This window comes from Sphaerodactylus townsendi, linkage group LG06, assembly GCF_021028975.2.
Source record: "Sphaerodactylus townsendi isolate TG3544 linkage group LG06, MPM_Stown_v2.3, whole genome shotgun sequence".
In the NCBI taxonomy this organism is placed as follows: Eukaryota; Metazoa; Chordata; class Lepidosauria; order Squamata; family Sphaerodactylidae; genus Sphaerodactylus; species Sphaerodactylus townsendi.
The window spans coordinates 64,921,195-64,938,286 of NC_059430.1; the positions used below are offsets into that span (position 1 = coordinate 64,921,195).

At 40.3% G+C, this 17,092-nt stretch overlaps 1 protein-coding gene across 3 annotated transcripts in view; it reads right to left on the reverse strand.

Moving 5' to 3' along the window:
* Nucleotides 1-3,503: 3,503 nt before the first annotated feature.
* Nucleotides 3,504-17,092, reverse strand: part of ANO6 (anoctamin 6) — a 79,902-nt gene continuing 66,313 nt past the window's right edge. For all 3 annotated transcript variants that reach the window (XM_048500462.1, XM_048500460.1, XM_048500461.1), the window contains 5 exons: nt 15,055-15,185; nt 12,891-13,096; nt 8,826-9,025; nt 8,455-8,560; nt 3,504-7,521 (listed from right to left, as the gene is read on the reverse strand). In XM_048500462.1, the coding sequence (XP_048356419.1) occupies nt 7,315-7,521; nt 8,455-8,560; nt 8,826-9,025; nt 12,891-13,096; nt 15,055-15,185 (850 nt within the window). In that variant the 3' untranslated portion in view covers nt 3,504-7,314. The remainder of the gene's footprint in view (nt 7,522-8,454; nt 8,561-8,825; nt 9,026-12,890; nt 13,097-15,054; nt 15,186-17,092) is intronic.

The following is a 17,092-nucleotide window of genomic DNA, read 5'->3' on the forward strand; positions in this document are numbered from 1 at the left end:
GGGCTCCAGTTTTCCTCATTACACCCCTGCCTGTGCACTCCTACACATGCCAGCTGGGTGACCTTGGACTAGTCAGTTTTTCGGAGCTCTCTCAGCCCCACCCACCTCACAGGGTGTTTGTTGTGAGGGGGGAAGGGCAAGGAGATTGTAAGCCCCTTTGAGTCTCCTATAGGAGAGAAAGGGGGGATATAAATCCAAACTCTTCTCTTCTTCTTCTCAATTGCTTGACTTCCTGCTGTCTAAGGCCAGCAACGACTGTTTGGTGCAACATTGGCCAGAATCATACATTGTAAAAATAATTTAAGGATCCTGCATAGTTCTAGTAATGCACAGTTCACGATTTATTATATTCTCCCTCCAGCTAGCCCAGAGTTCCCCATGGCAAGATTTGGATCATGAGGTGGTTGGTGACAATTTGATATTATGCGGTCTCCCTCTTGAAATAGTAAAAAGGCAGCAATGCATCTGTGTGGGATTTATATTTTATATTTATATTTGCCTCCTACTTCTTTTACTGGTTTGTGATGATGCCCCTATGAGATTACAAGAATATGCTTATGAAAGAAAAAAGGCATGAGGAAAACCTATCTTTTCAAGGGCCCTCACTGATCTCCTGGAATGTTGACACTGTAAAGCTTCCTTATTTGTCCCTTCAAAATAAAATGTAAAAACGTAATACCCCTGGTGTACATAGACTAATAGTAATAAAAATAGGACAAAGAGGCTTAGAGACAGCTTCTACTCTAGAGCTGTGGCTATGCTAAACTCCACTGCTTCATATTGATGTATTTGGGGCTGTGTAGGGATGGGTGGAGGATGATGATGTATGAGTCTGAAATTGTGTGCATCGAGGAATGCTGCTGTAAATTTCGTTGTGCGTGCACAATGACAATAAAAAATGCTTATGCTTATGCTTAATAAATACATGTGCCGGTATATACACCCTCACCCACACATATTAGCCATGAAAGAGAGGATTAAAATCGCTTCCTGCATCACATAAAAAGTATGCTTTGTTTTGCTATTAATTAATTATCTCCAATAGACAAGACCGGTATCTTTTTACTTTCCATAGTTGTGTTTCAAACAATTATTTCTTTCTGCTTTTAAGGATCCCAAACAACCTTTAGGAAATCTTGACAGTGTTAAAATTTTATTTGTTACAGTTGACGAGGGTGGGGGGCAAATTAGGTAATGGCCAAGGTAAGAGGAGAAGCTTATTCATGGTCAGGGTAAGAGAAGAAAAGTTTTTATATATAATATTACTAATATTCAGAATAACTGAAGATTTGAAGTCCTGTGGCTAAAGTAGCATTTATATTATTGTATGTGAAACATTTATAGTATAATAATGTTACAATCCTTGCTTCTTCTACTGTATATTCGACACAATGTGACTTCAGGTATTGCCAAGTATTACTTTATCTGTTCTTTTAGCTCACATGTGATTGTCAGATCCCCTCATGATATGACTATTATGTGGTGGTGTGGTTGGAATTCTAGTCTTGGGCTGGACATAGAGGGGTTTGAATTGTCGTTTGCATCATAATGCTTACAGGCTGATCTTAAGCCTTCACTTTTTCATAATGTTAGTGTGCTTGGAGTGAGGGGAGGAAATAATCCACTCCATGTTATGCCACCTCAAGTTAACTGGAGGAAAAGGGAGACATAAATCTGAGAAACAAATAAATGAATTACCAGTGGTTGACTGCCAACCTTTAAATGTCAGTCTCCAACCCTTACAGAGTCCTGACAAGCAGCAAAAGTGAAGGTGCACACATACCAGAGGGAAATTTCATGTTGTGTCTGATTAACCATGAGTCAATCAACTGAGAATAGTGCTAAGCAGACAGAGTGGTTTAGAAAATAACAACTTGATTAAAGGATAGCTAAAGAATTCTCCATGGTTGAACTTTCCAGAGAAACTCTGCTTTTAGCACAGTAACATTATCAGTCCTTAATTCGGCCATTAACTGTCTAACACACACCTTATAAGAGCACATTATCATTATTCAAGCATATTTTGGATTGCATAAAATGGGAGACAGCACAACAGATAGTTGCACATGTGTGGAAATAAGAAAACCTATTGGTTCGCTCACCTGGTCTGTGAATAAAGAGAAGAAATTGTTATTCAGAGGAAGATTCTGATGATTAGAAGACTGTTTATAGCAAAACAAAGTGTGAAAAATGCATTAAGATAAAGCTACACTAGACATATGAAATGTCTTATGAATGGAAAATTGATCAGTGGTCACCCTAGGCTGTAGGAGCACTTAAGCACTTGGTGTGAAGCTTTAGTTTACTGGCTACTATAAACAGTGCATAATGTTATACTGAAATAGATGTCATAAATTTAGCAATAAATGAATCAGACTGGAGTTGGGGTTTTTTTTTTTAAAAAAAGAAGACTGTATTTTTAAATAATTGTAAATAGTTCCTATAACTATAATATGCATACTATAGTGTAGACATATACATTTTCATGTATCTACATCAGGAATCCCCAACATTTTTGACCTTGTTTGGCATCTTTGGAATTCTGACATAGGGTAATGGCTACAACAGAAGGAGCAGTCAACCACACAGTATCAGTGAGTGAGGTAATGTGTAACTCTGCCCAGGCTGACTTCATCAGTTCTCAGAAGCTAAGCCAGGTTGGTCTTGCTAGTACTTGAGTGGGAGACCACCGAGGAATATGCAGAGGAAGGCACTGGCAACTGAACTCTGGGGCAGCCCCATCGAAAGGGCTGGATACCTGGACATGGTGCCATGGCTGTGTTGTCCCACCGTTCCCAAGGGGAATTCCCAGCAGCCTGGGGAGACAACACAAAAAATTGGGATTAAGGGATGTATGCCATTAAAAAGGTGGAGTAAGTTCAAAGCCACGGCTGCTGGTGTAACAATGGCTGTGTGGAAGCTGACTAGCATTGGCCCCTCACCTGGACCATCCCAGCTACACTAGCAGGGACAAAAGGATCCTGGTATGATGCTCAGCTCTGCATTCCACCACTTTGGTGGGCCTTGGCAACTGCCCACCAGCAGATATGCCCTGGGCAGGGAAAATCCACTGGAGCAGCCCCACACTGCTTTCAGCAGCAGATTTGCCCCCCCCCCCAATTTGGATTGAACTGTTACTTTCTTGCCTTGAAAACCCTACTAGCTTGCCCTCAGTCAGCTGTGACTTGATAGCACTTTAACACACAATAGTAACTCTTCAATACTTCAGACTGTTTAACAGAATGCCTTTTAATCTTTACAGCAAATAATATCTCCTGTGGCTGATCAGCAGCCCTGCTAAAGAAAAGTCTCACATGGCCCTGCCTGCTTTCTAAAAACACTTGATGGGTACCAGGAATGGTGTCTGCAGCACCATGGAACTGACAGGCACCATGTTGGAGATCCCTCCTGTAAGCAATAACTATTACTGGATGCAATCTATAAATATTTAGAGACAGAAGTAAATTGAGAGGTATGGAAGATTAGGCAGAGAAAACTACAGATGGATACAAAGTCATTTTATTTCTAGTCTGGTTGCTAGATTGGATCTCTGATTTCTGCTTCTCAGCATTCCAAAAACCAGACCTCACAGAAGTAATCCATATGACCATAGCAAAATATAGTCTGGAAATGGAGGGACTATAACAAATTAAAAATAGAGAATATTTTTAAGTATTGCCTATTGAGATTCTTTTCCCTTACCATAATTAAAACAAAATGGCACTCCATCAATAGGTTACATAGCTTCACAATTCTGAAGTTTATAATAATTTTGTATGAATAAACAGTTTTGGTACTTCTTGGTACATATATATCATATATTGTCATCGATACTGTACATAATAAAATGTGAGTAAATACTAGTGGATCAATGGATCCTACTCATAAGTAAGTTAACAGAATGACATCCTATTAAATCCATTGGAAGTTAATGGGCTTAGAAGGAAATAACTCTGTTTAGTATGGTTCTATGTCAGTGGTCCCAATGATAGTGTACATTGTCATCATATATACATTTGTCTATTACTTTGGAAAAGCACTTTAATAAAGATGTATGTTAGATGTAATCTGAAACTGACTGATTATCTATTCAGGATCTTTATGAGATCAGATAGAATTTTGCACAGAGTTAATTTGAAGGCATTACCCAATATTTCTAATGTGCTGAAAACCACGGTTTTTTAATTAATGGCAGACTACTCTGTAGTGGCACAGCAATCAGCTCATCCCACTGGAAGTATTTGTTTCTTATGAATCAGAAATCAAAAGAATAGACCATGTGGATCTCTTCAGAATATGGGAATTTTGTACAGACACACATACATATAATCTCTCTTTCTTTCTCTGTATCATGTACAGTGGATCCCATTAATTAGAGAAAAAGGCCAAGATCCAGAAGCTACACAGAGTACTTCTGCATGCCTGTGAAAGTAGTGTTGATGTTCCCTTCAAGTTGCAACCCTTCCTGTTGGGTGGGTGCTATTATATGTTAAGGTCAGGTTGGGGCAGTGCATGATCATATCAAATTGAGACCTGCACGATAGGCCAGCTATGATGACAAACAGGTGTTTTGGTCTCCAAGTAGATTCAATATCCAATTCAGACATGATGTTGCCTGAGTGCCCTGTGCCATTCACACTCATATAGCCTAACCTACTTTTCAGAGTTTTAGTAAAGATTAAATGGGAACCAGGTACACAAGCACGAGCTTTGTGGAAGAAAAGTGAAATAAAAATGTAATTGATATTCTCCAGATCAAAATCCATGAAGCAAATTGTTTCTCTAGAAATAAAGCCTGAAATAAAGCAAGTTGAATTTACTGTACTGCATTACTCTACCAAAGACATAGGGTTATGTTACTAGTATTTACATCAGTTGGCCAATCCAAAGGTTTTACATAGCTTACAAATCATCGAAGTCAGTGCTGTACATCTTTGCAGTCCCAGATTCTGAACTGAATTTTCAGTTAAACCTTTGGAGTCTGTGGCTCTATGGAAAACCCCCACTTCTCAGCTTATTTATAGTGGAAACAGCAAGCAAGAATGCAGTTGAAAGGGAGAGTCTGAAAATCCTGGAGTGGTTCACAGAGACTGTTCCAGTGTTCAGCCACTGTTCCAGTGATTGTGGCTGCATTTTCCTCTAATTTTCAAGAACCACTACAGCTGTCCCAAACTCCTAGCTGGTTTAAATAAAAAAATGTCCTTGTGTTGTGGATGAAGTCATATGAGGAAAGCCAGAGGGACTTCAGTATGTGTGGGCCAAACTAAACATTTGCTTACTGAGATGCTTCTCAGTGTAGCCTTCTGCAGTGGTGATGACAGTGCACCCCAAGTTTAGCCTTCAGTTGTAAGAGAATATCTTTAAATCAGTCCTTTTAAGGAATAAAATGTCTGTATTTTCATACGCATCCACTGAAGACACTCCAGCCCATGTCCGCTGGCCCTACCCCAATTCCATGTAGTGATCATAATTTTTCCAGTAGGTATGCTCATGTACACTCAACATACTTCAGATCTGAGTACAGGGATCTATAAGGTATGAAGGTGGAGGATGAACAAGTAGGCACAATCCAGAGCTTCCCCACCCCATGAACATTTATTTCCAGATTTATTGTCTGCATAGGGCTATTAATAAATTGGATAAAGTGATCAAGGTACTCAAAATCTGTTCACTGAATTGGTACCATTTTTAAGTCTCAGTTTCTAAATATCACATCAAATGACCTAGAATTGGAAGGCACAATTCACAGGCCTGTTTTCTGCACAGCACAAATAAGACCTCCTGATGACCTTAAAAAAGGTATCTAGGGAAGGAATTCTGCACATATTTTTCCCCAAGATGTCCTCAAGATGCCTTATTTCTGACCAAGGTGTCTTTTTTCTAGAAAAAGTTTAAACTAGGGAGCCCAGGGGTTAGGGAAAGAAAGTGCATCTTTCCCCCCAAGCCACCTGCAAGACATATCCTGCCTGGCTGTGAGGAATGCAGAGCTCAGGAGGCAACTTATTTTTCCAGCCCAATTATTTTACTGTCTGGTCAGTTTCACCCTCAGCTTGCTCCCATCATTTTGTGTTCATCTGAAAGGATTCTCCCTGTCACCATTTGATAAAGGTTGGCTCAGGATGTTTACTCTGCAGGCTCCGATCCTGGGTGCCTTCTTAGCCCAAAAAGTACATAGTTATACTTAGATGGTCAGCCAATTTGAGCAATATATAGTTTTCCTTTTTAATTTTTTTTGTGGAACTATCTCCATAGCTACACCTACACAAATATGAGAATCTTAGCTTCTCGGATGATGGGTTTGCCACCTATTGAAAAGCACTGGGTAGACCTGCCCTCTGTGGATCGACTTCGTTCTTCTGTAAAGTAAGGTGGATTCTTCGTGGCCCAAAAACAGTGGTGTGAAAATGGTGTAAACCCTTTTACATCATTTTAAACCATTTCACACTGTTTTCACACTGCTGTTTTTGGAATCCACTTTAGAAAATGTGGAATCCACTTTAGAAAAAAACTAAAGTTGGTCCACAGAGGGCAGACCTACCCAATACTTTTTAATGGATAGCAGACCTGTCTTTCAAGTGGGAAAAATTCTCACATTTGTAACTGCATAGCTACAGAGACAGCTCGTTGAATTTTTTTAAAAAAGGAAAACTATATATTGCCAGAATCAGCGGGACAAGTTGAATATAACTATGCTTTTGGGGCTGAAAAGGTGCCTAGGATCAGAGCCTGTAGAGCAAATGTCCTGGGGCAACTTTCAGCAAATGGTGGCAGGGAGAATCCCTTTAGCTGCACACAAAATGTCGGGCGCAAGTTGAGGGTGACACTGAACAGAGAACAAAACAGTTGAGTGGGGAAAAGTATCTTTTCTCCTCTGATGTCTTTGCTGTCTGGAAAACACACCAGAAACTGCCTCTGGTTATGCAGAATGAAAATAAGCAATTGTCTCTTTTTAACATTGGCCCCTTCCACACACGCAAAATAATGCGTTTTCAAACCACTTTCACAACTGTTTGCAAGTGGATTTTGCCATTCCGCACAGCTTCAAAGAGCACTGAAAGCAGTTTGAAAGTGCATTATTCTGCATGTGCGGAATGAGCTATTGTTTGTGCTGTGAAGAATGGACCACAATTTTACATCAAACTCTCCTATGTTTATCAGTCCACAATAAGTAGCTAAACTGATTTCTAAATATTAGCTTCTTTTCTTGTCATTATTCTACCAAGACATTGGGTCAAATCTTCTTTTTTTCTGGTAAAAACTTTCACATCTCAGTTGCAATTCCACAGGGTAAGACACCATCAGTTTGTAAAGCTTTTATTCGTATTTAGGCCGGAAACTGCCATCTGCTCCTTTGAATATTTTATTGGCGATGTTCCCCATATTTTTCTTCATAGACTTCAGAGGATTCTCATGCAGGAGTATCTGTGTCAGATATTTTTGTCGCTTAATTTTGCTCCTGGTTTTATGTGACACATCAGGAATGGCATAGGAAATGATGAATTTCACAAAGTAGATGAGATGCTAGAAAAGGTTAATATAAACAAAGACAGTTATTCAGAATATATAACAATTAATAGGGAGGAATATATAGGGTTAGGGAACTGACACATATGTCAATCCAGACTTCTGTGTGCTTCTATACATCATCAGGCTTTGGGCAAGTGGCCTTCCTCATTTATTTCAGTAGAGGGAGCCAATCTCAAAATGAAATCAGCTCACAGATAAGGCTCTGCTTTTAAAATGACAGTGGAAGAATTTCACCAAGAATTTCTTGGCTGGTTACTGAGGGACTTTTCCCAATCATGTCTGGGGACAAATTCTTGCATTTTCAGCTCAGCTGCAAGAATCTGAAAGAAGTAAAGCTACTGTTAATGCCATCACCATGTGTCAGCTGTCAGGCAGTCCAACAACCCTACTATGCTAGTGTGGAAAAGAAAAGTTAAGAAGAAAAAGAAGAGTTTGGATTTATATCCCCCCTTTCTCTCCTGTAGGAGACTCAAAGGGGCTTACTATCTCCTTGCCCTTCCCCCCTCACAACAAACACCCTGTGAGGTAGGTGGGGCTGAGAGAGCTCCGAGGAGCTGTGACTAGTCCAAGGTCACCCAGCTGGCATGTGTGGGAGTGTACAGGCTAATCTGAATTCCCCAGATAAGCCTCCACAGCTCAGGCAGCAGAGTGGGGAATCAAACCCGGTTCCTCTAGATTAGATACACAAGCTCTTAACCTCCTACGCCACTGCTGCTCCTTAACACTGTGTACAGGCGTTGGGGAACAGATGTGTACTAAATGGTGAATTTTCAGCAGCTCTCTAAAAAAAATGCTACTAGAAAATGGTCTTACAGCCTGGAAACCACACAACACCCCGATGACAGGGATGTTCTGCATTTGATTCTTTTAAATATAAAATATTAAAGACACTCTTGAATGGGGCAGCTCAGGATGAAATGTACTGACCTCCATGACAATGATGAAAGATAATTTGGCAGCAATAACATGCCAGTAATAGATATTGTGTTCATACTGGTGTTTATGTCCAGGAGGGTATCGAAAATCCCGGTATCTAAAGAAATTCAATCAGTCATTTTAACACTTTCTGTAATAACATATGCAGAGTTTAGGTAGGACAAAATGTAGATCTAATTTACAGAATAAGCTAGATATCCTGACACATATTTTTGTTAAATAAAATATTTTTAAAGATAAAATACAATATTTAATCTTCTCTTTGGTTGATTGTTGTTTGCTGTTACATTGTAAAGGAAATTAATAGGTTATGGCATTCTGATGTTAAAAAGTTAAGAATATCCATTTTGAACAGAACTTGCCTGCATGTTGTTTGATTCTTAAACCATGGAAAGACTGGCTTGCTTTCATTTCTAAAGTCTGCAATAGCAAAAACTGAAAGCGTGTTGTTTATGTACCCCTTCATGGTATAACTGCTGTGATCCCCATAGGGAGGAACTGAAAATGACCAGTAATAAACTAGGCGGGGAATCATATCCGACGTAAAAGCAATGATCATTGCCTGCGTTTCAAAAGAGAGAACAATGAATACAATTTAACAAAAAGATCTGAAGACAAATAATTTTTCTCTGCATCTTCCTTGGGGAAAAAAAATAATTGTACCATTTTGATGCTGAGCATATTCAAATCTCTCCAGTAAACCGCATAATTCCCAGGATAACTATTTTGTTATTATTGTGGTAGCTGTAAAAAGCTATGCACAATGGTCTGTGTTCTTGCAAGAAATGAGAGGATACAAATGAAACAAAGTAAGCCTTCCCCTTCTAGAATCCTGCTGTCAAATAGGACTTCCTTTTCAGATCACTACCATTTAGTAGCTACAGCTATTTTGTTATTCTCCCAATGTAGAATAATAATAATAATTTGGATTTATATCCCCCTTTCTCTCCTGTAAGGGGATTCAAAGAGGCTTACAATCTCCTTGCCCTTCCCCCCTCACAACAAACAACCTGTGAGGTAGGTGGGGTTGAGAGAGCTCCAAAGAATTGTGACTCGCCCAAGATCACCCAGCTGGCGTGTGTAGCAAAAGTACCAGAGCATGGTTACATAGTCCGGAAAACCCACAATAGCCAGTTTAGAAGATTCATGGAGAGTAGGTTTATCAGTGAATCTCAACCATGGCTAGTAAGGGGAACATCCATATCCAGAAGCAGTACACCTGTGAAATAGGAGGCAACATCAGGGCATAGTCTTAGGCCATTTCTGCACGGCCAAAAAACAGCACCCTAGGGATGGAAAAAACACCGTCCCTGGGGTGCTGTTCACACAGGAGGCGCTGCTGCATCGCAGCAGCACCATCCTTGCCCCCCCCCAAGCAGCGCGAAGACACCACTTTCAAACCTCGCTTGGGGGGCAAGGTTTTGGAATATGCTGGCTTCCACCCGTTGCCGAGCGAACGGCAGCAGGTGGAAGCCGGTGTATTCCCTGCGCCACTCCCAAACGGCTTCTTACCTTCTCCTGGCTTCCGTCGCTCTGAGAAGGCCAGGGAACACGCCACCTGGCCTCTGTCGCTGCAGCCGTCGCTTTGGCCATAGGGGCGTGTCCCCTGGCTTCCTCAGAGAGATGGAAGCCAGGAGAAGGTAAGATGCTGTTTGGGGGGCTGCGCGGCTGTGCAGAGCCTGCTCCACCAGCTGTGCAGCCCGTAGAGTTGTTCGAGCAAACGGCCCCAGGGCTTGCATCGGCATGAATCATGCCAATGCAGCCATGCAAATCTGACTGTGCAGAAACAGTCTTAGTCTCTATCCCCTGTTGTTGTTCCAGGGTAACTTGCTGACCACTGGTGCAAGAAAGTATGCCAGATAGACCACTGGCCTGATTGATCTAAATGTTCTTTTAAAAAAGTACCCTAATTATCTTCAAGAAGCTGAGAGTAATGGTTTTGGAGTCTTGATGACCCAGTTATTAGCAAGTCCCAGCCTACTTAGCTTCACAGGCAAAACTATGTCAGGTGTCTTCAAACCTTTCTCTTGTGGGTTTCAAAATAAATATATACTGTGAGAACATTATGTGTTAAAATAGCATCACAGTGACTTCACGGATTAGGACCAGATTTTCTGTGTTAAGTACAATGAGAGGACAATACATGAAAGTTAATAAATTATAGTTGTAATATACTGCATTCCTGGTACTCCCCAGTGTCAAAATATTTTGTGTTTTTTCCTACATATGATTAAACAAGAACCTAATTTTTTTCTGAATTCAAAGTATTCTATTTGCTCGACGTTACTGCCTTTCTTTTACAAGGTATTTTTCACATAAACTTTCACTTTCAATTTCACATTATTTCCAGATGTCCTGTATATAGCCATGGGGACATAAGCAGAATTAATTATCTTGAGTATTCAAAAGGGAAACATTTCCCTCACCCCTGATTCACAGACTGAGTTTTAGAGAATCATACTGGGAGAGGGAAAAGGATCTTGATTTTCTAAGTTATAATCATTTTTCCATTTATGTAAAGCAAATGAAAACTAGTTTTAAAATTGGCAGTCTGATATACTGAGATCAGCTGTGTTGGACAAACTGTCTGTTCCAAGTTAGCTTTCCGCAACAACCACTTGTAGCTCTGTGGGTATTATAGAAACAAATATGTGAAATGGAAAGAAATAAGATATATCATAAAAGAAGCACTAGCTCAGTAATTACAGGGTATGTGAAAAGCAGAGATGTACAGTTAGTGGGACCCTCTGTTGGTGGCAAAGCTACCAGATATTTTCCAAAACTGCTAATTATCAAGTCTTCGTTACTAGTCATTTAACATCTTTTATAAAAAAATTGCTGCTCACGAGGGACAGCATTATTTAACAAAATAAATCTTTTTGTCAATTAATGTAACTGATTAAACACTTAAATGTTGTAGTCCTGATTGCTCCATTTGCACAAATCTCTTTGAAATCTTTTTCTCTGGACAGAATTTTCTTTTATCAGCTCCTGAGGATGGAATAGGAGGCAAAGATAGGATGCTGGCAATTTTATGCTTGAATTTTTATATTATCCTGAAGAATTTAGGTAAGCATAAACATGGCTGGAGGATTAATTTATACCAGTGTCACAGGCCCAGCTGCTACGTTGCAAATATTATTGATCAGGGCTTTGGAATGACCATGCACTTACTATGATTCTGCAGTGTCCATAGGGAGTTGCAGTGGGCCTTGGAATTGCACAGCCTGGGAGCTGTGGTGGGCCTGGTGGCAGCAGTGCAGCGGAGCCCAAGAGCCTGGAAGAACCCAGGAGCCATTCCAGGACTGGCTATGGCAGATGCCAAGCGCTGCTCCAGCCCAGCCCGACTGTGGTAGCAGACTTTGGGAGCTGCTCTTAGCTCAGAGAACTCCCAGACACTGCTCCCATTACAGCCAGACTCCAAGATAAGGGATGGGGCCTGGAGTCATACCATGCATGCTGATGGGAGGGGTGGATGGGTCAGAAAGCAGGTGGGCAGTTGGGCAGTTGGGAGTACCACTACTAAGTTATTGCTGGGTGTGGGGTAAGAAGCAGGTAGGCAGGTGGGAGTGCCACTGTTTTGGGCGGGGGGGGGGAGAAGCAGGCAGGTGGCTAGGAGCACCACCATTGCTGGGGTGGGTGAGAGGAAGCAGGCAAGTGCGCCACAGTTGGGGGAGGAAAGAACCATGCAGCCTCCCCAATATTGCCACTATTGCTTTTAGGGAGCAAACAGGTAGGTGGTGAGGAATGCTGCTGTTGCTGGGCAGCTAGCCTGGAGAGTAATGGGGGTCAGAAAGAAAGAGTGATGGGGTAGAGGGCAAAAAGTGGAAAAGCGATGGGCTGGGGGCAGAATGAGAGAGAAAAAGACAGGCATGGGGAGAGAGTAAGAGAAGGAGTTGAGGGAGGAAGAAAGAAAGAAAGAAAGAAAGAAAGAAAGAAAGAAAGAAAGAAAGAAAGAAAGAAAGAAAGAAAGAAAGAGAGATTGAGAGAAGTAAGAGGAGACGAGAGGAAGCAAAGATAAAGGAACCTGGATTTCTTCCCCACAGGTTTTGTGGGATGCCCACTTGTAAGTTAACTATTTTACACTTTTATTTGTAACCCACCTTTCTCCTGGATTTATCCTTTTTTCCCTAACCAGGACCCAAAATAGCCTGCCACATTAATCTCCCCTTCTACCTACAAAAACCTTGTGAAGTTCGTTAGGCTGAAAATTATGACAGGCTCCCCAGCAAGCTTCCATGGCTTAGTGAGGACTAGTACTGGTTTGTCCCTGGTCTTAGTCTAACCACTCTGCCATTTCAGCATACTGTTAGTAAACAAGTAATTAAGAGAAAATACAGACAGTGAAAGCATAAACATTGGACTAAAGATTACAAAATGGCTGAAATTGAAGGTACAATTTTTTGTTGCTATAAGACTGCACTTACATTTGTAACCACAGCTAGAATGGCTATTCCTTGCATGATTGGCTGCCATGCTCCTATGTCCTGAGCTTTTTGAGGAATCATACGCCTGAACTGTGTTGTGATCTTCCAGGCATCCACACGTATTTCCAGCAAATTGTTAATTACAGCCAGAAGAGGTGCCAGAGGAAATGATGCCACAAATAAGGTCACAAATCCAAACTGTATAACTGTCAAAAACAAATGCAGCATACATTGGTGAAACGTTAGCATTGTGTCTTTTCAGAGGTCAGAGCAGTGTATCTCTGTGGCTAAACACAGAACTGCTCCCAGCTGCCCAAAAGTATTGGTTCCTTGATAAACATGGGCTGTTACATCCCAGAAATCTGGAACTTCTGAGCACAAACATTCTGAATCCTCATGGAACTAAAAAAAAATTATGAAATGGAATCTGCTTGGCTAACCAGTGCAGATTTTTTGGTGACACCTCCAAGTACCCTTTGCCCCTATGTTTATTTCTTACTGTAAAAAAAACGATAACACAGTTTAAATCAGTGGTTTCAAACTCATTTGTTATGAAGGTTAGATATGACAGAAGTGTCACTTGGTTAGGCTGGTTCATGTATACGGAGATATAAACTTTATCGAAGACACAGGCAAAACCAATTAATGGTATCTTTTACTTAAAATACAAATATGCTTAAAACAATAACACTCTTATAATGTTTTCTTTTATTTAACAGTATTTGATAATTGACACCTCTTGCTTTGAACTACTGCATCAAAATATGGAGTCAAAGTCTGCACTGTAGCAATTTTTAGTATGCTGTTCAGGTAAGCTGCAAACATACTTTTTAATTTATTAACATAAATTACAGAGAAGTGCCGTTCACATATGTGTGTAGTCCTAAACATAGGGAAAATTTTAAGATCAAAAGCCTTAAGTTGGGGGTAATTTGGCTGCAAAATTAGTAAGATTTGCTAATGCTAACTTCAGAAAATTTATCCTTGAACAGAGCATCACACTGCAACCAACAATTGCTTGTGAGTAAAGACAGCTGTATTCCACTCATGAGCAACAGCAGCATGCCTCCAAGCCCCATTCTGCACCTCCTACAGAGCTCTTGCTGAAAGAGGAAAGCAGCAGGCAACAGCAGAAGCTTACTACCTGTCAGAGCCAACAATTGCTGAGAGGAGCAAATCCTGCTCTCAGCCAGCCTCTGACAGTAAATATAAACAAGGCCCCCACCCAGTGGTGGGATTCAAATAATTTAACAACCGGTTCTGATGGTGGGATTCCAACAATTTATCAACTGGTTGTTTACCGGCACCATTTTAACAACCAGTTCTGCCAAAGTGGTGTGAACCTGCTGAATTCCACCATTGCCCCCACCCAGTGGTGGGATTCAGCAGGTTCGCACCACTTCGGTGGAACCAGTTGTTAAAATGGTGCTTGTGTACAATCAGTTGTTAAATTATTTGAATCCCACCCACCCCTTTCTCCAGCTTACTATTTTCCAAGAACTGAAGCTCCTCCAGTCCTGGGAAACCAAGCTGCACATGGGATAAAGGAAAGCATGCCAACTGCACATGATGTGAAGGAGAGAGCAGTTGGTATGCACTCCTTTTAAAAACAGGCTGCAAAAATAGGAGGGAAGACTCTGCCCAAGGTCATGGCAAGCTGGGTTTTGAGCAAAAAAACCTCAGCCCATAAAAATTTAAGTGCCCCATCCTGCCCCAGCAGCTTCCAGACTTTTTCCAGGGTGCTCATGGGCCAGATAAGAACTCTCAAGGAACCTGATCAGGCCCCCTGACTTTGATGTTAGCATTTACACAGAAGCTAATTCTATTCTGAAAATGAGCCAAAGCCTTATATGTGTAGGATGAAGAAGAATGCTCCAAGGGCTTATTAGGATTTTCTGATGTTCATGAGGAAATTCTTTTGCTGCTACAGACAACTGTACATTCAGATCAGCTTAGTCATATTTCTCATAGGCATATCTAATTTCTTTGTGTCAGGATTTTAAAAAATAAATCCAAACTAAAAAAATTAATCTAGCTTTCCTGCTTTTTAAAAGTCTGTAAATGTTTACTTCTTTAGTCTTTTTTATTTATTGGGTGGAATTAAAGGGAAAAATTGGATTCAATACATTATGTTGCAAAACTGAGAATCCATTTGCTAGCTTACCCATTTCAAGATACTCATAAAACAATCCAAGCTTGCCAATTGGTTGCAGGTGGTAGTCCTGTTCCCAGCGTGGGACAATCATTTCCGACCGAGCAGCAGTGCAACATCTTCCGATCAGATTCTTAAACCATCTATGATTTTGGATGAAACTAAGATTTAGTCTGTCTTCTAAAGAATATGTACCATAAATATTTTGTTCTTATGGAATAACAAGCAGGGGACTGTGAGACCTCACTGGGTTGCTCATTCCCCAGCTAGTCCATGCACCAGCCTAGTGGGGGAGCTGCCACCAATGACTGCCTGACTTACACAGTAGTGCTACCCCATCTCCTCCCCCTCTTCCCCATACACACACAGTGCTACTACCCCCACCTGCCTGGATCATGTAGCAGCAGCTCCAGGTTTTCCAGGGCTCAGAATTCTCCATATCTGAACCCTGCTCATCATTGTCTGGGTCTATTGTCTGGATCCACACGGGACTAGGTTTAGACTACATATAGGATAGGTTTGACTGTTGGATGATTTTTCAGTGTCTCACACTAAAGATCAAGACCAAACTGAATATTACACATGGTTACACGGCATCTTTTTTCTGACACTGTATTTTAAAATTTAAAATATTTATCACAACTATGAGTTTCAGTGGGAAAAATAAGTGATTCCCAACCTGGGGTACACGTATTCCCAGGGGGTGTGCACCAGTGTGTTTGGGGGTATGTGAAAAATTTTTTGCAATGGGTTTACTAATATGGGGATACAATTTCAAGGAAATGGGATGCCAAGAAGCATTCAAGTGAAAAAAAAGCTTGGAAACCACTGGTGTAGGGAAATGAAGTAGCTCAACCTTTCCTTTCCAGTTGTTTTACAAATTTCCCCCCACCTCTTTAACCATTGAGGGATACAAACAGTAATATTTTCCCCACATCTGATGAAACCCAGCTTTGGGGAGTGGTACAGCCACCGAAAAAGGATGAAGCATCCCCAATTCCATATTTTCATTTTAAAAAAGAAAATATCAGAATAAAGATACATATAATTGGGTTCAATATATTGTTGGACCCTCAGCACTACATAAGTAGAGTCAATTAGAACTGAACCATTTTACTCCCACCAAGTAGTGTTTAAAGCATCTTTATAAAAATGTAATTATTATACAGAGTCACTCTTTCTGAATGGCAATACTTTTCCTTCTGAATTTTGTGTCTAGGAGATTATATTGCAAAATTTAATTTCAGAACTTGATACGAATCAATACAACACATAAACTGCCTGATAGCAATAATAGCAGCTATTCTTTGTTTAGCACAGAATAACTGGGAAGTTCTGTGTGGATGAGGTACATGATAAAGTAGTCAACAGGAACGAAATAGTGCTTTGCTTAATATAAAGTCACTAATTCCTAACAATCTGAGTCTGAAACAGCTATATTGAGCTAATTAATGCTATTTAAAACTATTTACGGAGAGGCCAGTTGAACTGTTGTACCAGAACATCTTTGTTGTACGCCTTCATCCCAGAATCCATTTTTAACCAATTTTAAAATGTTTGCATTACTTCCATGCTTGTTCTTAAATAAATACATAGTAAGTGCAAAAATGGCACGCTTCAGTACATATTCAGAACATATTCTGATATTCAGTAGTACAGTAAATATATTTTATATGCTATTAACCTTGCTGACAAACTATCAAAAGAATACAAAACTATCAAAAGAATCCCCAATTAATTTTTTAAAAACTAAATTTCTGCAAATATTTCCCCTGAATTTGTTGAACCCTAAATCATTGCAGATTAGACCATCTGCAAAGACATCAGTCCTTGATTAACAAGGATGAAGTTTGGTTCCAGTTCAGATTCATTAGTACAGATTTTTAATTATCTGATTTGATTATGATTGAGATAATAACATAAAATGGTTTGACAACTGGTTTAGCAATTTTTGCATAGGTTCTGAAGTATTACAGATACTTCTACATAGATTAATGATACGAACTCCTGCAATTGAAGAATGTAACCCAAATAAAATGGATACAGGGAG